Genomic DNA, 27,386 nt, shown 5'->3' on the forward strand with positions numbered 1-27,386 from the left:
ACAAGAAAATAAACCCCAATCGTATCAATAAACTACTTAGATATTTGCCATTTATATAGACAGACATCTCCTAGATCCCTAGACAGCCATTTTAGTCAAAATTTTAACACTAAATCTAACATAAATCACATAAAAAACAATATACATGTTATTTCAGTATATTACAACATGTTAATATAGCTTAAAGCCTGAAAGCAAGGCACTGAAATTGCCAAGATGAGTTCACTAACTCTATAAACATACAGGTTTGGTCCTAGTCTTTCTATTAGTTTTAATAAAATTACACAATGCAGGCATCAAGCACACTAACATTAGTAGCTCATAACAGCTTGTTTAACCACACCCCTATAGGAAGCAGCTGTGATAAAAATTAAGCTAGAAACAAAAGTTCAACTAAGTTATACTAACAGGGCTGGTAAATCTCATACCAGCCACTGTGGTCATAATGATTAACCCAAATTAATAGAAATATGGTGTAAAGCATATTAAAGAGTAATATAAAATACAGTTTTAATTAAGCGATAAAAAGCCGTAACTAAAATAAAAAGAGAATACGAAAGTGACTTTATTATTTCCTGATTACACAACAGCTAAGACCCAAATTGGGATTAGATACCCCACTATGCTTAGTCCTAAACCCAAATAATTACAGGAACAAAATTATATGCTAGAGTACTACTAGCAGCAGCTCAAAACTCAAATGACTTGGTGGCACTTCTCACTCCTCTAAAAGAGCCTGTTCTATAACCAATAAAGCCTGATAAACCTCACCAACCCTGGCTAATGCAGACTATATACCACTATCTTTAGTAAACCCTAAAAAGGAGCAAAAGTAAGCATAACTGTTATACATAAAAACATTAGGCCAAGGTGTAACTTACAAAATTGGAAAAAATGAGCTACATTTTCTACTTTAAGAATTTATGTTCACCAAAAGAACATTTTTTATGAAAGCAAAAAACCAAAGGAGGATTTAGTAGTAAATTAAGAATAGAGTACTTAAACTGAATAAGGCCATGAAGCATGCACACACCAACCATCACCCTCCTCAAGTATTGTAATAATTTCCTATAATCTAATAGCAAATACTAATTATATAAGAGGAGAGAAGGCATAACAAAGAAAGCATACTGGAAAGTGTGCTTGAATAACTCAAAGTATAGTTAAAATAATGCACCCAGTTTACACCTAGGCCATTTCATAATTTATGAATACTCTGAATTAAATCTAGCCTAATACCCTTCTCTATTCTACTAGTATAAGCAAACTAAAATATTCATTCAACATTCAAAGTGTAGGAGATAGAAACTTAATATCTTCTGGCACTATAGAGAAAATAGTTAGGGAGTGATGAAAGAAGCCTAAAAACTAACAAAAAAACAAAGTTTACCCCTTGTACCTTTCACATAATGATTTAACTAGCAAGCATTAACAAAGAGAACTTAAATATCCCAAAACCAGATGAGCTACTTAGGAACAGTTTATTAAAACAAACTCATCTATGTAGCAAAGTAGTGAGAAGATTCTAATAAGCCTGGTGACAGCTGGTTGTCCAGGAAAAGAATTTTAGTTCAACTTTTAAAATTACTAAAAATCTTTTATAAGTTTTAATGTATTTTTAAATGTTAGTCTAAAATGGTATAGCTTTTTAGAAATGGGTACAAACTTATCTAGAGAGTAAAAATAAGCAACACCACAGTTGGTTCAAAAACAGCTGGCAATTAAGAAAGTACTAAAGCTCACAAATAATTTTACGTTAATAATCAGTAACAAGCAAATCAACTCCTAAATTTATATTGGACTAATCTATGAACTAATAGAGGCAACAATGTTAATATGAGTAACAAGAAGTATTTTTCCTTGCATAAGTTTACATCAGAAAGGCAATGACAAAGAATGCTCAAACTACCGCACAATTGCACTCATCTCACATGCTAGTAAAGTAATGCTCAAAATTCTCCAAGCCAGGCTTCAGCAATACGTGAACCGTGAACTTCCAGATGTTCAAGCTGGTTTTAGATAAGGCAGAGGAACCAGAGATCAAATTACCAACATCTGCTGGATCATGGAAAAGGGAAGAGAGTTCCAGAAAAACATCTATTTCTGCTTTATTGACTATTCCAAAGCCTTTGACTGTGTGGATCACAATAAACTGTGGAAAATTCTTCAAGAGATGGGAATACCAGACCACCTGACCTGCCTCTTGAGAAACCTATATGCAGGTCAGGAAGCAACAGTTAGAACTGGACATGGAACAACAGACTGGTTCCAAATAGGAAAAGGAGTATGTCAAGGCTGTATATTGTCACCCTGCTTATTTAACTTATATGCAGAGTACATCATGAGAAACGCTGGGTTGGAAGAAGCACAAGCTGGAATCAAGATTGCGGGGAGAAATATCAATAACCTCAGATACGCAGATGACACCACCCTTATGGCAGAAAGTGAACAGGAACTCAAGAGCCTCTTGATGAAAGTGAAAGAGGAGAGTGAAAAAGTTGGCTTAAAGCTCAATATTCAGAAAACGAATATCATGGCATCTGGTCCCATCACTTCATGGGAAATAGATGGGGAAACAGTGGAAACAGTGTCAGACTTTATTTTGGGGGGCTCCAAAATCACTGCAGATGGTGATTGCAGCCATGAAATTAAAAGACGCTTACTCCTTGGAAGAAAGTTATGACCAACCTAGATAGCATATTGAAAAGCAGAGACATTACTTTGCCAACAAAGGTCCGTCTAGTCAAGGCTATGGTTTTGCCAGTAGTCATGTATGGATCTGAGAGTTGGACTGTGAAAAAGCTGAGCACCGAAGGTTGATGCTTTTGAACTGTGGTATTGGAGAAGACTCTTGAGAGCCCCTTGGACTACAAGGAGATCCAACCAGTCCATTCTGAAGGAGATCAGCCCTGAGATTTCTTTGGAAGGAATGATGTTAAAGCTGAAATTCCAGTACTTTGGCCACCTCATGTGAAGAGTTGACTCACTGGAAAAGACTCTGATGCTGGGAGGGATTGGGGGCAGGAGGAGAAGGGGACGACAGAGGATGAGATGGCTGGATGGCATCACTGACTCAATGGACGTGAGTTTGAGTGAACTCCGGGAGATGGTGATGGACAGGGAGGCCTGGTGTGCTGCAATTCATGGGGTCTCAAAGAGTCGGACACTACTGAGTGACTGAACTGAACTGAAATATTAATACAACTCAACATTAAACTATTTATCAAATATACTGTTAATCCAATACAGGCAGGCACCCAAGGTAAGATTTTTAAAAAGTAAAAGGAACTTGGCAAACACAAACCCTGCCTGTTGACCAAACATCACCTCTAGCATAACCAGTATTAGAGGCACTGCCTGCCCAGTGACAATTGTTAACATCCTGACCAGGCCAAGGTAGCATAATCATTTGTTCTCTAAATAAGGACGTGTATGAATGGCCACACGAGGGTTTTACTGTCTCTTAGTTTCAATCAGTGAAACTGACCTTCCTGTGAAGAAAGAGGAATAACAAAACAAGATGAGAAGGTCTTATGGAGCTTTATCAACAACAACAAAAGTAACTAAACCACCGAGAGGTAACAAAAATTTATATAGGTGGACAATTTTGGTTGTGGTGACCCTGGAGAACAAAAAAGCCTCTAAGGGTTTAAAGTCTAGACTTACTAGTCAAAACATATTATGACTTACTGATGCAAAAAACTGACCATCAGAACAAGTTAGCATAGGGATAACAGTAAAATCCTATTCTGGAGTTCATATCGACCTTGATGTTTACAGCCAGGCTTGATATACCTAGTATAAATAATACTAGGTTTAGAACCTTGATGTTGGATCAGGACACCCCAATGGTGTAACCACCATTAAAGGTCCATTTGTTCAACAACTAAAATCCTACACGATCTGAGTTCAGTTCAGTTGCTCAGTCGTGTCCGACTCTTTGTGACTCCATGGACTGCAGCATGCCAGGCTTCCCTGTCCATCATCAACTCCCGGAGCTTGCTCAAACTCATGTCCACTGAGTCAGTGATGTCATCCAACCATCTCATCCTCTGTCATCTCTGAGTTCAGACTGAAGTAATCCAGGTTGGTTTCTATCTATTATATACTTCTTCCAGTATGAAGAAGAAGGCAATGGCACCCCACTCCAGTACTCTTGCCTGGAAAATCCCATGGACGGAGAAGCCTGGTAGGCTGCAGTCCATGGGGTCGCTAAGAGTCGGGCACAACTGAGCGACTTCACTTTCCAGTATGAAAGAACAAGAGAAATAAGGTCTACTTTAAAAACTATGTTAAAACTAGTTAATGACACAGTCTCAACTTAACAGATACAAAACATCTACCCAAGACCAGGGTTTGTTAAGGTGGCAGAACCCAGAAATTGTATAAAACTTAAAGCCAGAGATTCAAATCTTCTCCCTAACAAAATGTTTATAATTAATATATTAATACTTGTTATCCTCTTCTTTCAGTCATAGCATTCCTAACATTAATTGAATGAAAAATTTAGGTTATATGCAACTAAAAAGAGTCAAATATCACAGGACCATGTGGTCTATTACAACCCATTGCTGAACAGTCATTTTATTCATTAAGGAACCACTATGACCGGCTGCACCCTCCATTTCCATATTCACCATGTGTACCAATCCTAGCCCTAACTCTAACCCTAATCATGTGAATCCCCCTAGCTATACCCTACCCCCCTCATTAATATAAGTCTAGGAGTATTACATATAGTTATAACAAGCCTAGCTGTAAACTCCACCTTATGAGCTGGATGGGCTTCCAACTCAAAATACTTAATCGGAGCCTGATGAGCAGCAGCACAATTTCATATGAAGTAACACTAGTAATTATTCTTTTATGCTGCTTAGTCACTTTAGTGCGACGCCAGAGACGGCAGCCCACCAGGCTCCCCCGTCCCTGGGATTCTCCAGGCAAGAACACTGGAGTGGGTTGCCATTTCCTTCTCCAATGCATGAAAGTGAAAAGTGAAAGTGAAGTCACTCAGTCGTGTCCGACCCTCAGCGACCCCTTGGACTGCAGCCTTCCAGGCTCCTCCGTCCATGGGATTTTCCAGGCAAGAGTACTGGAGTGGGTTGCCACTGCCTTCTCCGAATTATTCTTTTATACGTTCTCTTAATAAGTAGATCTTTCACCCTTAAAACCCTCATCACAACACAAGAACATTTACAAATAATCTTCCCATCATGACCCCTAGCTATATGATTTATTTCTACTCTAGCAGAAACTAACTGAGCTTTTTTTTTTGACTTAACAGGAAACTCTGAACTTTATCAGGTTTCAATGTAGAATATGCAGCAGATAAATTTGTTGTATTTTTCTTAAGCAGACATTATCAGAATAAACATTTTCACAATAATCCTGTTGCTAGGAGCACTCCATAGCCCTATATACCAGATCTATACACAACCAACTTCATTATCAGAACACTATCACTAACAATCTTTTCCTATGAATCTGGAAAAAAAATTTCATACTGCTAACACTTGTTGTTGTTCAGTTGCTAAGTTGTATCCAATTCTTTGCAAACCCATGAACTGCAGCACAACAGGCTTCCCTGTCCTTCAATATCTCCCAGAATTTGCTCTAACTGATGTCCACTGAGTTCGCGATGCCATCTAACGCTAGTCCAAATCATATGACATGTCTCATTACCCATTATAATATCAGGCTTCTACAATACCAAGCATCCCTCCATAAACATAAGAAGTATGTCTGATAAAAGTAACTTTGATAGAGTAAATAGAGGTTTAAATTCTCTTACCTTTAGAATCATAGGAATTGAACCTACCCTTAAGAATTCAAAATTCTTTCTGCTACCACATAATACCATATTCTATAGGAAAGTCAGCTAAATGAGCCATTAGGCCCATCCCTAAAATGTTGGTTTATACCCTTCCTGTACTAATAAATCCCATCACATTATCATCATCCTAACCACCATTACCTCAGGAACCATAACAACCAGATCCCACTGACTATTAATCTGAATTGTTTTTGAAATATACTAGCCATTCAGTTAAGTTCAGTTGCTCAGTTGTGTCCAACTCTTTGCGACCCCATGTATTACAGCAAGCCAGCTTCCCTGTCCATCACCAACTCCTGGACCTTATTCAAACTCATGTGCATTGAGTCAGTGATGCCATCCAACCATCTCATCCTCTGTCATCCCCTTCTCCTGCCTTCAGTCTTTCCCAGATAGTTGGTAAGAAGTTGCTGTATAACACAGGGAGCCTAGCCTGGCACTCTGTGAAAAAACCACCAAAAAAAGTGTTGAGAGAGACACGAAAATTTCAAAACCCAGAAGTCATAGAAAAACAGTAGACATACTGATTATATAAAAATTAAAAATTTCTGAATGATAAAGTGACAAACTAAGAAGAAAAGAATGCCAGGTCTATGACATAGTAAGCCAACCCATTCCAGTATTGTTGCCTGAATGTAGGAGCCTGGCGGGCTGCCGTCTATGGGGTTGCAGAGTTGAACACAACTGAAGCCACTTAGCAGAAGCAGCAGCAGCAAGCCAACCTCCTGAATATGTAGGTAGCATTTACAGACCAAGAAGAAAAGGAAAAGTACAACCAACAACAAAATGGGCAAAGTATTTTTATCAAACAGTTCACATAAAAAGTCAGTAAATATACTTATTATTCATTTGTATGTCTATTTAAATTCTTAGCCCATCTTTTAGTCTGGTTATTATTCTCTTATTGAGCTACAGAAATTCTTACATATTTTAGAGATTTTGTGATGTGAAAGTCACTCAGTTGTGTCCTAGTCTTTGCATGGAATTCTCCAGGCCTGAATACTGGAGTGGGTAGCCTCTTTCCCAACCTAGGGATCAAACCCAGGTCTCCCACATTGCAGGCAGGTTCTTTACCAGTTGAGCCACAAGGGATTAACCCTTATCAAATATGTTTTGCAAATATTTTTCCTCATTCCACAAACTGCCTTTTAATGATTTTGATTATTTCCTTTGTGTGCAGAAGCTTTTTAGTTTGATGTATATTTCCATTTGTCTCTTTTTGCTTTTGTTGCCTGTGTTTTTCCTGTCATACCCATGATATCACTGCCAAGAACAATGTCATGAAGCTTCCCTCTTGTTTTTTTTCTAGCAGTTTTACAGTTTCAGACCTTAAGTTTGTCTTTAGTCTGTTTTAAGTTGACTTTTTATAAGATAAAGTCCCAATTTCATTCCTTTGCATGTTGACATCCAATTTTCTCAACATTTTTAAACAGACTATCTCTCCCCCATTGTGGATTCTTGGCACTCTTGTTAAATATCAGTTGGCATATATGCATGGATTTACTTCTGGAGTCTGAATCTGCCTGCCAGTGCCGGAGACCCAAGTTTGATCCCTGGGTAGGGAAGATCCCCTGGAGGAAGGAAATGGCAACCCACTCCAGTATTCTTACCTGGGAAATCCCATGGACAGAAGAGCCTGACAGGCTATAGTCCATGGGGTCACAAAGAGTTGGACATGACTTAGTGACTAAACAACAATTCTGTTCCATAGGCCTATATTTGTGTCCTTATGCCAGTGACATACTGTTTTTGTTACTGTAGTTTTTTGGTAATATATTTTGAAATCAGAATGTGTGATGTCTCCAGCTTTGTTCTTCTTTCTCAAGACTGATATGACTATTTGTGGCCTTTTGTGGTTCCATCTGAATTTTTAGAGTTGTTTATTATTTCTATTAAAAAATACCATTGTAAAATTTTGATAAAGATTGCATTGTCAACATCAAAAATCTTTAGAGAATTGTAAATCAAAGCCACAGTGAGACATCGTCTTATACATGTTAGGATGGTATGGAGAAATGGAGTATTTTCTGCCCTATCAATACACAACGATGTCACAGCAAGGAACTAAGGATGTGAGTAATCAAATTGTAGGATGCTGGCCCCAGATAGCTGGGGAATGAAAGGAATGATTTCAATAAGCCCAGACTTAGAAAAAGATTTCAATATGAAAATGATTTCACTAAGCCCATACATAGAAAAGCACTAAATTCCTTGAGATAATCTGGTTTTCCTTAATTAACAATAATCTTTTGATGTTCAGACTACCTGCCCCTTGCTGCAAACTTCTGTATAACCAGACTCCTCCCCCTGCCCCCTTGGAACAGCTGTCTCAGGGTTACTAGAGATGGCATCTCCCCAGCTTGAAGTCCTAAAAATTTCCCACCAAATAAAACATAACTCTCACCTTCTAGGTTGTGACTACTTTTTTAAGTTGACAATGGCTATTATCCAAAACCCAAAAGACAGTGTTGATGAGGATGTGGAAAAAATGGAACTGAAAAGTGAGTATAATATAGACTAGATTTCAAAGACTTCACATTAAAAAATGTAAAATATTTTAAATATATTTGGAATAAATAAAATATATTTTGAAGTCGATTTCACTTTATCTTTTTAAATGTAACTACTAAAAAATTAAAAATTATATACATGGTTTGTGTTATATTTTTGCTGGAACATACTGTTTAATACCAAGAGTGTTTTTACTGAAGTCAAGTTTGGCACAGTAAGTCTGCCAATGTTTGAATCCCCAAAACTTGCTAAGAACATACCAATATGTTCGATTTTTTCATCAATGACCTCACAGTGGTATGGCCACCGTGTTGGGCTCAGCGGACCAGAAGACGAGACACCATATAAATCTCGTGGTTTACGAAGACGTGGCACCCATCTCCCTAGCTGATATTCCAACAGTATCTGTGTAGTCCGGGGGAAAAATGGGTCACTAATAGAGTCAGCTGAAAAAGGATTCAAATACAATCATGAGTGATAAGAAGGATAAACCCCAATTCCTATAATTATTTTACATAGTCTATTTTTTCTAATAACATTAATTTATGAATACTTGTGGATATTGTTATAAAATGTTATATTTCATGGCATTAAAAAAAGTAATGAAATTTTAAAATAATTTTCATAATAGCTAGAAAATATCTGTTGACCTTATATACTATTAATTTATGCTAAATTCTCACTGCTACTCTAAAAATACTTGTTTCTTACGATTTTTCTAGCAAACTGTCTATGGCTAAGCCTTCTTAAACTTAATCAAACTGAGGCTGCAACATTTGTCTAATGCATTAAAAGACACACACTGACCTTAATTCCTGACCACCTACTGGAACTATATTCTCAGAGCTTGCTAGTGAACTCTGAGATACAAGATCTCAATTCTCATTTCAGGGTCACTATGTGATATAACCCCAGGAACATATTTGCATAAAGTACAATAGGGTTGTTCCAAGTAGGTAATGCGGTGGCCATCTTTTTATGGGATAATTATGGACCATCAACGTGATGTTGATAATCATCCCTCTTTAAGCTCTGTTCCCTTGTTTTTTTAATGATGCTATACTTCCTAGTTTTCTTTTATTTTCCACATACTTGGTTCTCCATTTTGTCTCACTGACTCCTTTGCTCTTTCACCTCTGAAATGTGGGTTTTTAGATTTAATTCTTGGCTATTTTTTGTACGACAGCAGATATACCAATGGCAACCCACTCCAGTATTCTTGCCTGGAGGATCCTGTGGACAGAGGAGCCTGGTGGGCTGCCGTCTATGGGGTCACACAGAGTTGGACATGACTGAAGCGACTTAGCAGCAGCAGCAGCAGATATACCAATTGGACTAGGAGTCAGACAAACTGAGTTCTATTCTACCACTCTGTTTTTATATGATTTTGGTTGGCCAATGCAGCCTCTTTGAACATAAATCTTACTACATGCAAATAAGGGATAATATTACCTTCCCTTGCTACTTCTCAGGACTTTTACTTGGATCCATTTACCCAACAGTTATTAATCATCTAGCATTCCATTGTGTGAACAGGCGACATTTTGTCTAATTTACAGTATGACTCAAAAATGACAAGGTAGCTATTTATGAGTTAGAAAATAAAATTAGATTTGTACCTCTCACTATTTTGTAAATTCATATAGAAATTAAATATAAAAATTCAAACAAGTAGGTAAAAGGACTTAGAGGAAATTTAGAAGATTATATTCATGATCTTGGCATAGAGAAGGTCTTTGTAGCTTTTAAACAGATATAAAAATAAAGAGCCATAAATAAGTAACAATAAACTTACCATCAAAATAATTCTAAGTAACAGAAACAACGTAAACAAAGTTAACAAAGAATCGTCACAAATGGGCAATTCATAATAAGGTAGATATAAATAGTCAAGCATAGGAAACAATCCTCAATTTCTGTAGCAATCAAGAAACGTTAGCTAAAATAGTGAGTTACTGTCTTTCTTCCAACAGATAGGCAAAATTTTAAAGAGAAAAATGTGGGGGAAGAAGTCTGCAAAATCGTACTATAAATTTTCTATAAGAATGGGTATAGGTATGTATACAAATGAAAAGAAAAAGGTCTAGAAGGATACATGCCAAACTGAGAACAGTGGTTATCTCAAAAAGGAAGATCTGTTTTAGGATGGTGGTGAAAATGATCAAATAAAGATAAAAACCTATCTTCAATTTCAGAATATCTCTGACATGTGAATATTTAGAAGAAATATTTTAATGTATATTTGAAAGTGCTCTAAAACAGTGTAAAAAATTTTTAAATCAAGTATACATCAAGATGGTCATATACATGTACATTTGCAAATGAATGACTTTATTATAGAAACTCTTCACACAGGCATACTTCATTTTACATAAGGATGTATTTCCAGAACATAATGTTTAGGAAAATTAAAATTTGAATCATATTATAGTTGCATTTAAAGGACTGATTATTTAAAGAAACGTCAAAGTGGACTTTTCTGGCATTCCAGTGGTTAAGACTATGCTCCCAGTGCAGGGGGCATGATTTGGATCCCTGGTCAGGGAACTAAGATCCTGCATGCCACCACACAGCATGGACAAAAAAAAAAAAAAAAAAATGCAATGTCAAGGTAAATTCTTATGTTAGGTGAAGTCCTCTATAATGACCACTTTCATTTAGTTTATATAAAAATCAAACAAACCTTAAAAGTTTGAACTTCAGGGGGAGATCAAGATGACAAAGTAGGACCATGAGGTGCTCACCCCTCCCAACAAATACATTTAAGAAAACCTCCATGTGGCACAATTCTCAGAGAAAACTAACTGGAAACTGGCAGAAGGTCTCCTATACAACTGAAGCAGCAATAAAGACCTTCATGTAACCCAGTAAGACAGATAAAAAGGGCACCAAGTCAGGTAGGACTTGTGCCTCTGAGAGGGATCTGTAAGGAAGAGAATGCTGCATGTGCAGACCCTTACCCTGGGGAGGGAGCAGACAGACTCACAATCAGGGCATCCCAGTCCTGGGTCCTGCACAAGGAGACAAGCCCCCTTGCCTGCTGGGAAATCCACTGAGACAGAGAAAAGGGCTGGAGGAACCTAGACTCTACTTGTGAGGGGTGCACATGAGTTGGTTGACAGGGTGGAGAGAGCCTTGCACTGGCAGCTGCTGCCTTGCTGCACTTTCCAAACCGAAGGGGTGAGCACCCTGTCCCCACTCACTCCATACTACAACCTGGCATCAGATAAGGGCAAAGATTTCGTCTAACTACACAGAATCAGACCAGGGTGCCTGGGTGTGATGCTGGCAGAGCTGTGAAGAGCACTGTTTGTGTACACACCAGGCAGTGCCACAAGAATGTGTGAAGCAGCTAAGTGCTAAACCTTGGGTACACAGGCCATGGTCAAGAATATGCCACAACTTGTTTCCCAGTGACTGCGCTCGGGCTCCGTCCACCCCACGCTGCAGCTCAGCGCCAGATGTGGAGCAGACAGGTCCAGGGAGAAGTGTGCCAGAGAGGCAGCCCAAGTCCCAAGGCGGCAGCACAGCCACCTCAGTTCCTGCAGCCACAATGTCCACATCCTCAGCCCCAGTCCACTCCACACCACAACCGTGTACTGTATCTGGGACAAACACAATGGGCAAAGGGATATGACTTTGAGCTGCTTCTGAGAAGAACTGTGGATACGTACACAAGTGATGCACAGGTGCATTGTGACCACAGGAGCACACCTGCTTCAGCAATCACCTCCTTTGGGAAGGGGCATACACTCAATGGAGGCTTATCCGACCCAACCCTCAGGACTTCTATTCCCAAAACCGGGGAGCAGACAGAACCCAACGAGGCAATGACAACCACAAAGAAAGATGAAACCCTAGCCTACATGGAGCACAGCCTCTAGACACTACGAAACCAATCACACCTCTTCACTTACCAAGGGGTCAAGTGACCAAGCTCCAAGTTCAAAAAGGAAGTTATAAAAATGGTAAAGAAATTAAGAAAGATTATCATTAGAAATGCAAATCACTGGAACAAGGAACTAGACTACAAAGATGAACCAATTAAAATTAGCTAATTCAACTGCCAAGATGAAAGCCAATCCAGAAGCAATGAATAGCAGACTAAGTGCCACCGAAGAATGAACGAGTGATTTGGAAGGTGGGATAACGGAAATTACTCAATCAGAACAGGAGCAAGTGTGTGTTAGTCACTCAGTAGTGTCCAACTCTTTGTGACCCCCTGGTCTGTCTCTGGAATTCTCTAGGCAAGAATACTGGAGTGGGTTGCCATTCCCTTCTTCAGGAGATCTTTCTGACCCAGGGACCAAACCCAGGTATCCTGCATTGCAGGCAGATTCTTTACCATCTGGGCTAGAATAGCAGACAGAAAGACAAAAAAAAAAAAGCAACATACAAGACTTAATGGAATAATATAAACAGTGCCAACCTATGTATAAAAGGGGCTCCAGAAAGAGAAGAGAGAGGAAAGGGGATCAAAAATGTATTTGAAGAAATTATGGCTGAAACTTCCTGAAATCTAGAGGAGGAAGCAGATATTCAAGTACAGGAAGCACCAAGGGTCCCAAACAAGAGGAACACAAACAGATCTATATCAAGACATATTATAATTAAAGCAGCAAAAGTTAGAGACAAAGAGAAGATTCTAAAGGCAGGAAGGGAAAAACAGTCAGTTACAAGGGAACCCCCATAAGGTTAATTTCTCTGCAGAAACTGTGCAGGTCAGAAGGGAGTGGCATGATATAGCCAAAGTCCTGAAAGAGAAAATCCTGTAACCTGGGATACTCCACCAGCAAGATTATCATTTAGAATAGATGGAGAGAGAAATGATTTCTCAGACAAGCAAAAACTAAAAGAATACAGCAACACTAAGTCTAAACTAAAAGGAATATTGAAAGGTCTTCTCTGATAGAAAAGAAGCAAGTATCTGTAGGACAGGGAAAATCACGACAGGAAAGGCAAATATACAAAAGGACTGAAGATCACTTAAATAAGCCAGTACATAAACTAAAAACAATCCAAAAATCCTGCAAAATCTATTATAACTATAATTAATACTAAAAGGATAAGCATGAGGATATAAAACACAACATCAGAATCATAAAATGCTGGCAAGAGAGTATAAAAATTTAGCTCCTTTAGACTGTGTTTAAACTTGTACCGGGATTCCCTGGTGGCGAAGATGGTACAATGTGGCAGACTTGAGTTCGATCCCTGGGCCAGGAAGATCCCCTGGAGAAGGAAATGGCAACCCGCTTCAGTATTCCTGCCTGGAAAATCCCATGAATGGAGGAGCCTGATGGGCTACAGTCCATAGGATTGCAGAGTCAGACATGCTGAAGCAACTTGCTTTCTTCTTCTTTCTTTCTTTAAACTTGTATGACTATCAGTTTAACATGACATTCCAAAACCTATGGGATGCAGCAAAAGCTGTTCTAAGAGGGAAGTTTACAGCAATACAGTCTTACTTCAGAAAACAATAAAAATCTCAAACAACCTAACCTCACACCTAAAGCAACTAGAGAAACAAGAACAAACAAAACCTGATGTTAGTAGAAGAAATCATAAAGATCAGAGCAGAAATAAATGAATCAGAGACACAGAAAACAACAGAAAAGGTCAACAAAACTAAAAGCTAGATCTTTGAAAAGATAAACAAAATTGATAAATCTTTAGCCAGACTAATCAAGAAAAAAAGGAGGGCTCAAATCAATAAAATTAGAAATGAAAAAGGAGATGTCACAACAGACACTACAGAAATACAGAGGTACATAAGAGATGATGACAAACAACTATATGCCAATACAACAGACAACCTAGAAGAAAGGGACAAAATTCTTAGAAAGGTACAACCTTCCAAGACTGAACCAGGAAGAAACAGAAAATATAAATAGACCAATACAAGTACTGAAATTGAAACAGTGATTTAAAAACTTCCAACAAACAAAAGTTCAGGAGCAGATGACCTCCATTATCTTTAGGCAAATTCTATCAAACATTTAGAAAAGTTAACACCTATCCTTCTGAAACTCTTTCAAAAAATTCCAGAGGAAGGAACACTCCCAAGCTCATTCTGAGACCACCATCACTCTGATACCAAGACCAGACATAGACACCACACACACCCACCCACACACACCCCTCACACACAAAATTACAGGCCAATAGTACTGATGAACACATATGTGAAAATCTTCAACAAAATACTAGCAATCCAAATCCAACAATATATTAAAAGGATCATACACCATGATTTATGCCAGGAATGCAAAAATTCTTCAATATCTGCAATTCTTCACACTGTAATAATGCAGTGTGATACACCACATTAACAAACTGAAGAATAAAAATTATCATCTCAATAGCAGAAAAAGTGACAAAATTTTAAAAAAAATTAACAGCCATTTATAATAATAAAAAAAAAACTCTCCAGAAAGTGGGCATAGACTGAATTTACCTCAATATAATAAAGGCCTCTGTAACAAACCCACAGCTAACATCATTCTCAAGGGTGAAAAGCTAAAGGCATTCCCTCTAAGATCAGGCACAAGGCAAGGATGTTCAGTGCTGCCACTTTTATTCAACATAGTTTTGGGAGTCCTAGTCATGGCAATCCAAGAAGAAAAAATAAATAAATAAAAAGGAGCCCAAATTGGGAAAGAAGTAGTAAGACCATCACTGTTTGCAGATAACATGATGCTATACATAGAAAATCCTAAAGATGCAACCAGAAAAGTACTAGAGCTCAATGAATTTGGTAAAGTTGCAGTATACAAAATTAACACACAGAAATATCTTGCAGAATTTCCTATACACTAACAATGAGAGATCAGAAAGAGAAATTAACGAAACAATTCCATTTACCATCACATCAAAAATAATAACCTACCAAAGAAGACAAAAGACCTGTACTCTGAAAATTATTAATATTAGACACTTATGAAAGAAACAGAAGATGACACAAATAGGTGGAAAGATATATGATGTTTTTGGATCAGAAGGATCAATATTGTCAAAATGACTATACTACCCAAGGCAATCTACAGATTCAGTGCAATCCCTATCAAATTACCAATGGAGTTTTTCACAGAACTAGAAAAAACTTTTTTCAGTTTCTATGTAAACACAAAAGACCCCAAATAGCCAAAGCAATCCTGAGAAAGAAAAATGGAGGTAGAGGAATCAGGCTCCCTGACTTCAGACTATACTACAAATCAGTATGGTACTGGCACAAAACGCTGATGCTGGGAAAGACTGAAGGCAATACAAGAAAGGGACAACAGAGGATGAGATGGTTAGATAGCATCACTGACCCAATGGACATGAAATATGAGCAAACTTGGGGAGATAGTGGAGGACAGAGGAGCCTGGCATGCTACAGTCTATGAGGTCACAAAGCTTCAGACATGACTTAGCGATTCAACAACAACTGGCACAAAAATAAACATGTATATCAATGGAAAAAGACAGAAAACCCAGAAATGAGCCCCTACCCTTATGGTCAATTAATCTATGACAAAGGAGGCAAGAATATACAATAGAGAAAAGACAATCTCTTCAATAAGTTGTGCTGGGAAAACCGGACAGCTACATGTAAAAGAATGAAATTAGCAAGTTCTCTTAATACCATACACAAAAATAAATTCAAAATGGATCTTCCTGACCTAGGAAGTCTCCTACAATACAGTCAAGATTCTTTATGGTCTGGGCTGCCAAGGAAATCCATAATTTATGTGATTATATGCCATGAAATTAAAAGACACTTACTCCTTGGAAGGAAAGTTATGACCAACCTAGATGGCATATTCAAAAGCAGAGACATTACTTTGCCAACAAAGGTCCGTCTAGTCAAGGCTATGGTTTTTCCAGTAGTCATGTATGGATGTGAGAGTTGGACTGTGAAGAAAGCTGAGCGCCGAAGAATTCATGCTTTTGAACTGTGGTGTTGGAGAAGACTGGTGGGGACTCTTGAGAGTCCCTTGGACTTCAAGGAGATCCAACCAGTCCATTCTAAAGGAGATCAGCCCTGGGATTTCTTTGGAAGGAATGATGCTGAAGCTGAAACTCCAATACTTTGGCCACCTCATGTGAAGAGCTGACTCATTGGAAAAGACTCTGATGCTGGGAGGGATTGGGGGCAGGAGGAGAAGGGGACGACAGAGGATGAGATGGCTGGATGGCATCACCAACTCGATGGACGTGAGTCTGAGTGAACTCTGGGAGTTGGTGATAGATAGGGAGGCCTGGCCTGTTGCAATTCATGGGGTTGCAAAGAGTTGGACATGACTGAGCGACTGAACTGAACTGATGTTAAAGAGAGATGTTAGAATTACAGAAACTCCCTGCACTGATTATTTGCTTACTCGTCTAAGACAGCAGGGATGAGCTGCTGCTTTATTCTGTAGTAAATATGGGACTGTTTTCATTTCCTGACTCTTCTGTTAATCTCCGCCAGTTTTTGGATCACAGGAAACTAAGTTCAGGCCTCTGAGACTGGGCTCCCCCCGACCCAAGGAGCAGGCTTGGTGGGCTGCAGAGGCATGATGGAGGCATTCACTTCCTCTATCCTGTGCCCTAATCACTCAGACATGACTTCGGCTTAAGCTTCGAGCCTTTATTCTACACCACAAACAATCCCCCATATATTAAAACACATCACTCTCTTTGCAGACAGTGTCTCTTGAGTCTGGGCCAGTCTTCCCAGGAGGTGGAGGGATACCCACACTTCTAGGGGTATCCTGAAGTTTCTATCAGAAAGGTCTGCTCAGGATCTTGCATTCTGGCAATGGAGAGCTTCAGCCTCCAGCCTCAGTTCAGCTGATCAGTCGTGTCTGACTCTTTGCGACCCCATGGACTGCAGCAGCACGCCAGGCTTCCCTGTCCTTTACCAACTCACGGAGCTTGCTCAAACTCATGTCCATTGAGTCGGTGATGCCATCCAACCACCTCATCCTCTGTCATACCCTTCTCCTCCAGCCTTCAATCTTTCCCAGCATCAGTCTTTTTCCAGTGAGTCAGCTCTTTGCATCAGGTGGCCAAAGTATTGGAGTTTCAGCTTCAGCATCAGCCCTTCCAATGAATATTTAGGATTGATTTCCTTTAGGATTGACTGGTTGGATCTCCTTGCAGGCCAAAGGACTCTCAAAAGTCTTCTCCAACACCACAGTTCAACAGCATCAATTTTTCGGCACTCAGCTTTCTTTACAGGCCAACACTCACATCCATACATGACTACTGGAAAAACCATAGTTTTGACTAGATGGACCTTTGTTGGCAAAGTAATGTCTCTGCTTTTGAATATATTATCAAGATTGGTCATAACTTTACTTCCAAGGAGCAAACGTCATTTAATTTCATGGCTACAACCACCATCTGGAGTGATTTTGGAGCCCCAAAAATAAAGTCAGCCACTGTTTCCCCATCTATTTCCCATGAAGTGATGGGACAAGATGCCATGATCTTAGTTTTCTGAATGTGGAGTTTTAAGGCAACTTTTTCACTCTCTTTCTTCACTTTCATCAAGAGGCTTTTTAGTTCTTCCTCACTTTCTGCCATAAGTGTGGTGCCATCTGCATATCTGAGGTTATTGATATTTCTCCCAGCAATCTTGAACCATCTTGTGCTTCATCCAGCCCCACATTTCACAAGATATACTCCGCATATAAGTTAAATAAGCAGGGTGACAATATACAGCCTTGAAGTACTCCTTTCCTGATTTGGAACCAGTCTGTTGTTCAATGTCCAGTTCTAACTGATGCTTCTTGACCTGCATACAGGTTCCTCAGGAGACAGGTCAGGTGGTCTGGTATTTCCATCTCTTTAAGAATCTTTCCATAGTTTGTTGTGATCCACACAGTCAAAGGCTTTGGTTTAGTCAGTAAAGCAGAAGTAGATGTTTTTCTGGAACTCTCTTGCTTTTTAGATGATCCAGTGGATGTTGGCAATTTGATCTCCGGTTCCTCTGCTTTTTCTAAATCCAGCTTGAACATCTGGAAGTTCACGGTCCACATACTGTTGGAGCCTCACTTGGAGAATTTTAAGCATTACTTTGCTAGCATGTGAGATAAGGGCAATTGTGCAGTAGTTTGAACATTCTTTGGCATTGCCTTTCTTTGGGATTGGAATGAAAACTGACCTTTTCCATTCCTGTGGCCACTGCTGAGTTTTTCAAATTTGATGGCATATTGAGTGCAGCACTTTTACAGAATCATCTTTTAGGATTTGAAATAGCTTAACTAGAATTTCATCACCTCTACTAGCTTTGTTTGTGGTGATGCTTCCTAAGGTCCACTTGACTTCACATTCCAGGATGTCTGGCTCTAGGTGAATGATCACACCATTATGGTTATCTGGGTTATGAAGATCTTTTTTGTATAGTTCTTCTGTGTATTTTTGTCAGCTGTTCTTAATATCTTCTGCCTCTGTTAGGTCTATACCATTTCTGTCCTTTACTGTGACCATCTTTGCATGAAATGTTCCCTTGGTATCACTAATTTTCTTAAAGAGATAAAAAACTAAAAATAGAACCACCATATGATCAAGCATCCCTTCATGGATCACAGGCCTTGTCCTGAAGAAGGAGCCTGAATAACTCAAAGAAGCTATGAGCCATGCAGTGCGGGGCCACCCAATACAGATGGGTCATAGTGGAGAGTTCTGACAAAACATGGTCCACTAGAGGACAGAATGACAAACCACTCAATCCAGTATTCTTGCCCAGAGAAACCCATGGACAGTATGAAAAGGCAAAAAGCTATGACCCTGGAAGGTGAGCCCGTCAGGTTGAGAGGTGTCCATTATACTACTGGGGAAGAGCCGAGGGCAATTACTAATAGCTCCAGAAAGAATGAAGCAGCAGGCCAAAGCAGAAACAACACTCAGCTGTGGATGTGTCTGATGGTGAAAGTAAAGTCCTATGCTGTAAAGAACAATATTGCATAGGAATCTGGAATATTAGGTCCACAAATCAAGGTAAATTGAACATGGTGAAGAAGGAGATGGCAAGAGTGAACATCAACATCTTAGGAATCAGTAAACTAAAATGAATGGGAAGGAGTGAACTTAATTCAGGTGACCATTATGTCTACTACTGTGGGCAAGAGTCCCTTAGAAAAAATGGAGCAGAAAAGTAAGGAGAGATAAGGCGGCCTTAAATGAACACTGCAAGAAAGTAGAGGAAAACAATAGAATGGGAAAGACTTAGAGAGCTCTTCAAGAAAACTGGAGATATCAAGGGAACATTTCATGCAAGGACAGCACAATAAATGACAGAAATGGCAAGGACCTAACAGCAGCAGAAGGTATTAAGAAGAGGTGGCAAGAATACACAGAAGAACTATACAAAAAAATGTCTTAATGACCCAGGTAACCATGATGGTGTGGTCACTCACTCACCTAAAATCAGACATCCTGGAATGTGAAGTCTAGTGGGCCTTAGGAAGCATTACCATGAACAAAGCTAGTGGAGGTGATGGAATTCCAGCTAAGCTATTTAAGATCCTAAAAGATGATGCTGTTAAAGAGCTGCATTCAATATGTCAGCATTTTTAGAAGACTCAGCAGTGGCCAAAGGGCTGGAAAAGGTCAGTTTTCATTCCAATTCCAAAGAAGGGGAGTACCAAAGAATGTTCAAACTACCACACAATTAGTGCTCATTTCACATGCTAGTAAGATTATGCTCAAAATCCTTCAAGCTAGGCTTCAGCAGTACACGAACTGAGAACTTCCAGATGTACAAGCTGGGTTTCGAAGAGGCAGGGGAACCAGAGATCAAACTGCCAACATTCACTGGATCATAAAGAAAGCAAGGGAATTCCAGAAAAACATCTACTTCCACTTCATTGATTACACTAAAGCCATTGACTGTGTAGATAACAATAAACTGGAAAATTCTTAAAGAGATGGGAATACCAGATCACCTTACCTGTCTCCTGAGAAATTTGTATGAGGGTCAAGAAACAACAGTTAGAACCTTACATGGAATGACTGATTGGTTCAAAATTGGGAAAGGAGTAGGATAAGGCTGTATATTATCACCCTGTTTATTTAACTTATATGTGCCAGTGGTACAGAACCTGCCTGCCAATGCAGGAGACTGTAAGAGATGTGAGTTTCATCCCTGGGTCAGGAAGATCTGGATAAGAGCATGGCAACCCATTCCAGCATTCTTGCGTGAATCCCATGGACAGAGAAACCTGGCGGGCTACAGTCCACAGGGTTGCAAAGAGGTAGACACGAGTGAAGTGACTTAGCACACATGATTTAGCACACACACATGCAGAGTACATCATGCAAAATGCCAGGTTGGATGAATCACAAGCTGGAATCAAGAATGACAGAAGAAATATTAACAACCTCAGATATGCAGATGATTCTACTCTAATAGAAGAAAGTACAGAGGAACTAAAGAGCCTCCTGATAAGGGTGAAAGAGGAGAGTGAAAAAGCTGGCTTAAAACTCAACATTCAGAAAACTAAGATCATGGCATCCAGTCCCACCACTTCATGGCAAATTGAAGGGGAAAAGTGGAAACAGTGACAGATTTTATTTTCTTGGGCTCCAAGATCACTGTGGATAGTGACTACAGCCATGAAATTAAAAGACTTGCTCCTTTGATGGAAAGTTATGACAAACCTAGACAGTGTATTAAAAAGCAAAGACATCACTTTGCCCTCAAAGGTCCATCTAGTCAAAGCTATGGTTTTTCCAGTAGTCAATATGGATGTGAGAGTTGGACCATAAGAAAGCTGAGTGTCGAAGAACTATTGATGCTTTTAAATTGTATTAGAAAAGAGTTTTGAGAATCCATTTAACCACAAGATCAAGCCAGTCAATCCTAAAGGAAATCAACCCTGAATATTCATTGGAAGGACTGAAGCTGAAGTGCCAATAATTTGGCTACCTGATGCAGAGTCAACCCACTGGAAAAGACTTTGATGCTGGGAAAGACTGAATGCAAAAGGAGAAGTGGGTGGCAGAGGATGACATGGTTAGATAGCATCATCAACTCAATGGACATGAATCTGAACAAACTCTGGGAGGTAGCGAAGGACATGGAAGCCTGGCGGGCTTTAGTCCATGGGGTCACAAACAGGTGGACTTAGTAACTGAACTTAGTAACTGAACAACAACACCATCATGATCTGGCAATTCCACTCGTGGGCATATATGCAGAAAAGACCATAATTCGAAAAGATAATGCACCCCAATGTTCATTTCAGTACTATTTACAATAGCCAAGACATGGAAGCAACCTAAACGTCCATCGACAGAGGAATGGATAAGATGTGGTACATATATACAATGGAATATCACTCAGCTATAAAAAAGGACAAATTAATGTCATTTGCAGCAACATGGATGGACCTAGATATTATTATACTACGTGAAGTAAGTCAGACAAAGACAAATATCATATGTATCACCAATATGTGGAATCTAATTTTTAAAAATGATACAAATGAACTTATTTATGAAACAGAAATAGACTGATAGATTTTGAAAACAAACATGGTAATCACAGGGGAAATGTTGTGGGGGAGGGATAAATAAGAAACTTGCGGTTACATACAGACCGCATCATATGTAAGATAGATAACCAGCAAAGACCTACAGTATAACACAAGGAATTCTACTCAATTTTCTGTAATTAACTTTATGAGAAAAGGATCTGAAAAAGAAATGAATATACGTATATGTATTAATCAATCACTTTGTTGCACACCTGATACTAACACAACACTGCAAACCAACCATATTCCAATAAAATTTAAAAACAAACAAAAAGAACCCCAAACAATCTAGTCAAAAAATGAACAGTTAAATAGATATTTTTCCAAAGAAGACACAGATGGCCAACAGGCACAGGAAAAGATGCTCACCACTGATAATATCAGAGAAATGTAAATCAAAAGAACAATGAGGTTATCACCTAACACAGGTCAGAATGACTATCAAAAAGTCTGCGAAGAATAAAGCTGGAGAGGGTGCGGAGAAAAGGGAACACTTATACACTGTTGGTAGGAATGTAAATTGGTGTAGCCACTATGGAAAACAGTATGGAAGTTTCTTAAAAAGCTAAAAATAGAACAGCCATATGATCCAGCAATCCCATTCCTGGGATTTATATCCAGAAATAACTAAAACTCTAATTCAGAAAGAGACATGCATTCCAGTGTTCATAGCAGCACTATTTACAATAGCCTAGATTTGGAAGTTATCCAAGTCCCCATCAATAGATGACTGATTTAAGATGTATTGTATACATATATATAATAATAAAATATTACTCAGCCATAAAAATGAATGGGATATGGCCATTTGCAACAATATGGACCTCAAAAATACATGAATGGACCTTGAGAACATTATACCTGTATGTATGTAAGCCCAAGTTCCTTATTTATCCCTCCCCCACATTTCTCCTGTGGTAAACATGTTTGTTTTCAAAAATCTATCAGTCTATTTCTGTTTTGTAAATAAGTTCATTTGTACCATTTTTTAAAATACCTGTGAAGTTAGACAGAGGAACACAAACTTCAATATGGTTTATATGTGGAATCTAAAAAACAATACAAATGAATCTATATACAAAATAGAAACAGATTCATAGACATAGAAAACAAATTTATGGTTATCGCAGGGGAAAGGAAGGGGGAGGGATAAATTAAGAGTATGGGATTAACAACCTACTATACATAAAATAGATAAAAACAAGGCTTTACTGAATAACACAGGCAATTACATTATCTTCTAATAACCTATAATGGAAAATAATGTGAAAAACTATCTATATTATATATATATAACTGAGTCACTTTTCTGTATACCTGAAACTAACAGAATACTGTAAATCTCCTATACTGCAATTAAAAAAAATGCTCAAACTCCAAAATACTCTTATTAAAAATACATCTCTCCTTACCAATAACAGAATAATAATTCCTGTGTTATTCACTCTGACTTTTCTAGCTTTCTCTCATTTTTCATCTACTTAAGGTCTTATCAGAAAGAGAAGGGAGAATATATGAATAATTTCAAACCTGTTAGAAGTGCACACTGATGGATGTCTTCATTTACAAACTTCATAAAGTTATCCTCATCCTAAAACAAGAGAATTTAAAAATATTTCTATTTTAAAAACAGCTTTTCAATCCAGAAATATTTTACATCTTAATGCTTAGAACTGAATGTGTCTTTAATCTTTAATAAATGAAAAAATTAAAGGGTTATTATCAGCTGTTGGTCTCAAAGTACCCAACACTTTGACATCCTGAAACAAAGTTTTCATCTTTTATTTCTCTTCTTCAAGGCAAGGCCATATTAATGATTGTAGAGAAGAAATAGTTTAAAGATTTTTGTTAAACCTGGCAAAACAATTCAAATTCAATATAAAATTAACCGGAAAATGGAAGAAAGACAAGAAACTCAGAAAGCCGCAGACATTTTAATGGGTTATACCTCATATGGGGAGTTTATTTTGGGACCTTAACTTACATAGATAATTTATACTTTACTAAAATGTGAAGGGAATTTCTTAGAAATATGTGCTGGAACCAGAAGAAATCTTTTTAACTACTGCTGAGCTATTTTGTTTATAGAGAAAAACTACTGTTTCTCCCCTCCCCGCTTTCTTCCTCTATGTACTTTTGCTACATCACTGCCACAGGAAACCTATTATGGTGACACACAGTAGGTTTAGAAATAGGAGGTCGCACTCTGAAGATAACTCAGAGAAGTCTTACCCAAAATACTTTCTCAAATAAACCCCAATATAGATTCTCTTTTTACATAGGGCATACTGCACACAGTTACAGCTTTGCTTTCAATCAATTTATTTCCCAACTTCAGTGACAAGTGATTTAAGTATCCAACTGATTGTTAGTCAATTGAATTGATAACATTTTTACTGGGAATTCGTATTTTATAACAAGTTTTAAGTAGGATAAAGTTGAGAAAAACATACTGATTCATCTTCATCACTGATTGTTCTGTCTGAATAGTCTTCCTTTTCTGAATCTTCTGACATCTCTTCCAGTATCTGGCTTGAAATTTCTTTTATTATGTAGGTTGGCTATAAAACAATTTGTAAGGAACTTGTTTGGTAGTTTTCTTTTTAAGCACACATTAAATGTTTATCCCCAAATATATTCAATTTAATTAATAGTGACAAAAGGTTCCTCTATAAAGTAAATTAGGACACAGCTAATTAAACCTTTAATTTCAAAGATTTAAATAATTTTCTATTTTTATTAGAGACAAAAATCACAAAAGAAAAAACAAGTAAATAATTTAATTGAAAAAGGAATTTCCAGGGTACCCAGTCAAATCATTTACATCCTCTATTTACAATTAAATACCATACAGCGATAGAAAGTTCAGAATGAGCCTGAGGCATTAAAAAAAAATCATGAATCAAAGAAAATTTACAGTTACTGATTCAGGCATTGAGTTTCAATAATATAGTTAATATTTTTTCTGCGTAATTTTTCAAATGAAAATAGGCTTTTATTCTCTGTATTTTGGTTGATATTCTGTAGATACTGTCTGTTCTAAATATTCGGTTGTAAGTCTTACTGGAATTTCAATCAATACGACAACGACCATTAATCCTCCCAATGCGAGTATTCTCTTAAATGGTAAAGACAATGAAATAATAGAAATTGCTTGTCAAGAGTCTACTATTTTTGAGAGACTAAAGGAATTTACTAATTTTGAAACTACTGGTTTACGCTCTTTTCTACAAAAAGGGTTTTAGAGCGTGGAAGACATAAAGACGCTCTTTTCAACAAAGTGTTTAGAGCGAGGACTCTATAAAGCCCAAGCTCCATAGCGGAAAAACTACGAATACAACAGAAAAGTCTGTCTTATGGGTGATTCCTTCAGTAGTAAGAGACTGAAGTTTCCGTTTGGGGACCGCAACTCCAATTCTGGAAAACTAGACTGGTATAAATTTTGGTTCTGTGTTTTTAGGTGAAAATAAGAGGCGCACCAACCTGCTGCAGGGTAGAACCTAAGCGCCAGGGACGCCACAGACACAGGCAGATCTAAGGGGCGCTCCCTCCGCGCGCTTCTTCTATCTCAGAAGCGACACTGCCGGCACCGCCCCGCCCAGTCGTGCGGGGGGCCTTCCGCGGGCAGGAACAACTTCCTCGGCTGGAAGGACAGTGAAGCCACAATTCCCGGGGGGCCCAGGTGTTCCTCCCACACTTACTTCGCGACCCAGCAGTAGGGGGAAGGGCACATTTTCTGGGGCGCTATCTTTCCCCTTAGGGACTGTCCCCCTCGGCACTTCCCTGTCCCGTCGCGGCCACCTCCCCCTCGCCCCGAGTTTCCCGGCCAGGTCAGTCGTCCCGCGGCCCGGCCAGCCGCCTCTTCCGTGCCGGGAGCCGCAGCTCTGCCCCAGACGCCAACAGCCCCAACACTGGATAAAACTCTACCGCAGTTGAGCAGCCCCCGCCACGCCCTTCACCTCGTGGCGCGCCGCACTCGTTACCAGGGCAACGGGGTCACCCTCGAGAGACCTCGGGCAGACAGCTACGCTGCATTTCCCCTGAAGTAAAGGGAAAGCTCAACTGGAATTCCATCACCTTCACTAGCTTTGTTCGTAGTGATGCTTTCTAAGGCCCACTTGACTTCACATTCCAAGATGTCTGGCTCTAGGTCAGTGATCACACCATCGTGATTATCTGGGTCGTGAAGATCTTTTTTGTACAGTTCTTCTGTGTATTCTTGCCATCTCTTCTTAATATCTTCTGCTTCTGTTAGGTCCATACCATTTCTGTCCTTTATCGAGCTCATCTTTGCATGAAATGTTCCTTTGGTATCTCTGATTTTCTTGAAGAGATCCCTAGTCTTTCCCATTCTGTTGTTTTCCTCTATTTCTTTGCATTGATCGCTGAGGAAGGCTTTCTTATCTCTCCTTGCTATTCTTTGGAACTCTGCATTCAGATGCTTTTATCTTTCCTTTTCTCCTTTGCTTTTTGCTTCTCTTCTTTTCACAGCTATTTGTAAGGCCTCCCCAGACAGCCATTTTGCTTTTTTGCATTTCTTTTCCATGGGGATGGTCTTGATCCCTGTCTCCTGTACAATGTCACCAACCTCATTCCATAGTTCATCAGGCACTCTATCTATCAGATCTAGGCCCTTAAATCTATTTCTCACTTCCACTGTATAATCATAAGGGATTTGATTTAGGTCATACCTGAATGGTCTAGTGGTTTTCCCTACTTTCTTCAATTTAAGTCTGAATTTGGCAATAAGGAGTTCATGGTCTGAGCCACAGTCAGCTCCTGGTCTTGTTTTTGCTGACTGTATAGAGCTTCTCCATCTTTGGCTGCAAAGAATATAAACCTCATGCGAAGAGTTGACTCATTGGAAAACACTCTGATGCTGGGAGGGATCGGGGGCAGGAGGAGAGGGGACGACAGAGGATGAGATGGCTGGATGGCATCACTGACTCGATGGACATGGGTCTCAGTGAACTCCGGGAGTTGGTGATGGACAGGGAGGCCTGGCGTGCTGCGATTCATGGGGTCGCAAAGAGTCGGACACAACTGAGCGACTGATCTGATCTGATCTGAAAGGGAAAGCTGTACTTGGATGGCATCACCGACTCAATGGACTAAAGTTTGAGTAAGCTCGGGAGTTGGTGATGGACAGGGAGGCCTGGCCGTGCTGTAGTCCATGGGGTGGCGGGGAGTCAGACACGACTGAGGGACTGAACTGAACTGAACTGAAAGGGAAAGTGCTGAAGATGACGGGAGCTAGGGAGAGACACACAGGCGTCAAAGTGCCTCTGGCTGCAGGAAGGTGGCTAGCAAGAAATCATAGGGGCGGACAAGTATTTGTTCCCTCGGTGCTGCACCTCAGCTGTCTGCCTTTTCCCTTCTCCGAGGAGACAGTGGAGCAGACTGGTTAAGGCTTGTGCTTTGTTGAACTTTATTTGTAGCCACACAGTTGCATTTTGCACAGTTGTGTGGCCAATAATCTTTATTGGATTTGGAAAATGAGACTTTTCTTTTTAAATGTTTGATAGAAGAGT

At 39.1% G+C, this 27,386-nt stretch overlaps 2 protein-coding genes across 5 annotated transcripts in view; one reads left to right on the top strand and one right to left on the bottom strand.

The window, feature by feature from the left end:
- The window catches only part of AGBL3 (AGBL carboxypeptidase 3), a 97,276-nt gene extending 71,433 nt beyond the window's left edge, over positions 1-25,843 (bottom strand). The window contains exons 1-4 of the mRNA XM_086395551.1: positions 25,339-25,843; positions 24,309-24,416; positions 23,386-23,446; positions 8,605-8,790 (exon numbers count right to left, since the gene is read on the bottom strand). Of these exons, the coding sequence (XP_086251677.1) occupies positions 8,605-8,790; positions 23,386-23,446; positions 24,309-24,371 (310 nt within the window). The 5' untranslated portion in view covers positions 24,372-24,416; positions 25,339-25,843. The remainder of the gene's footprint in view (positions 1-8,604; positions 8,791-23,385; positions 23,447-24,308; positions 24,417-25,338) is intronic.
- CYREN (cell cycle regulator of NHEJ) overlaps positions 1-27,386 on the top strand; it is a 194,372-nt gene that overhangs the window by 98,931 nt on the left and 68,055 nt on the right. Inside the window, exon 6 of one of the 4 annotated variants that reach the window (XR_015162051.1) lies at positions 8,245-8,426. The exons of the other annotated variants lie outside the window; for them this stretch is intronic. The gene's annotated coding sequence lies outside the window, so the exon portion shown is untranslated. Of the gene's footprint in view, positions 1-8,244; positions 8,427-27,386 lie in introns of those variants that run through there. 4 annotated transcript variants of the gene reach the window in all.

This window comes from Bos grunniens, chromosome 4, assembly GCF_055505025.1.
Source record: "Bos grunniens cultivar Pamir isolate PY7600 chromosome 4, Bosgru_T2T1.0, whole genome shotgun sequence".
NCBI classification, from domain to species: domain Eukaryota; kingdom Metazoa; phylum Chordata; class Mammalia; order Artiodactyla; family Bovidae; genus Bos; species Bos grunniens.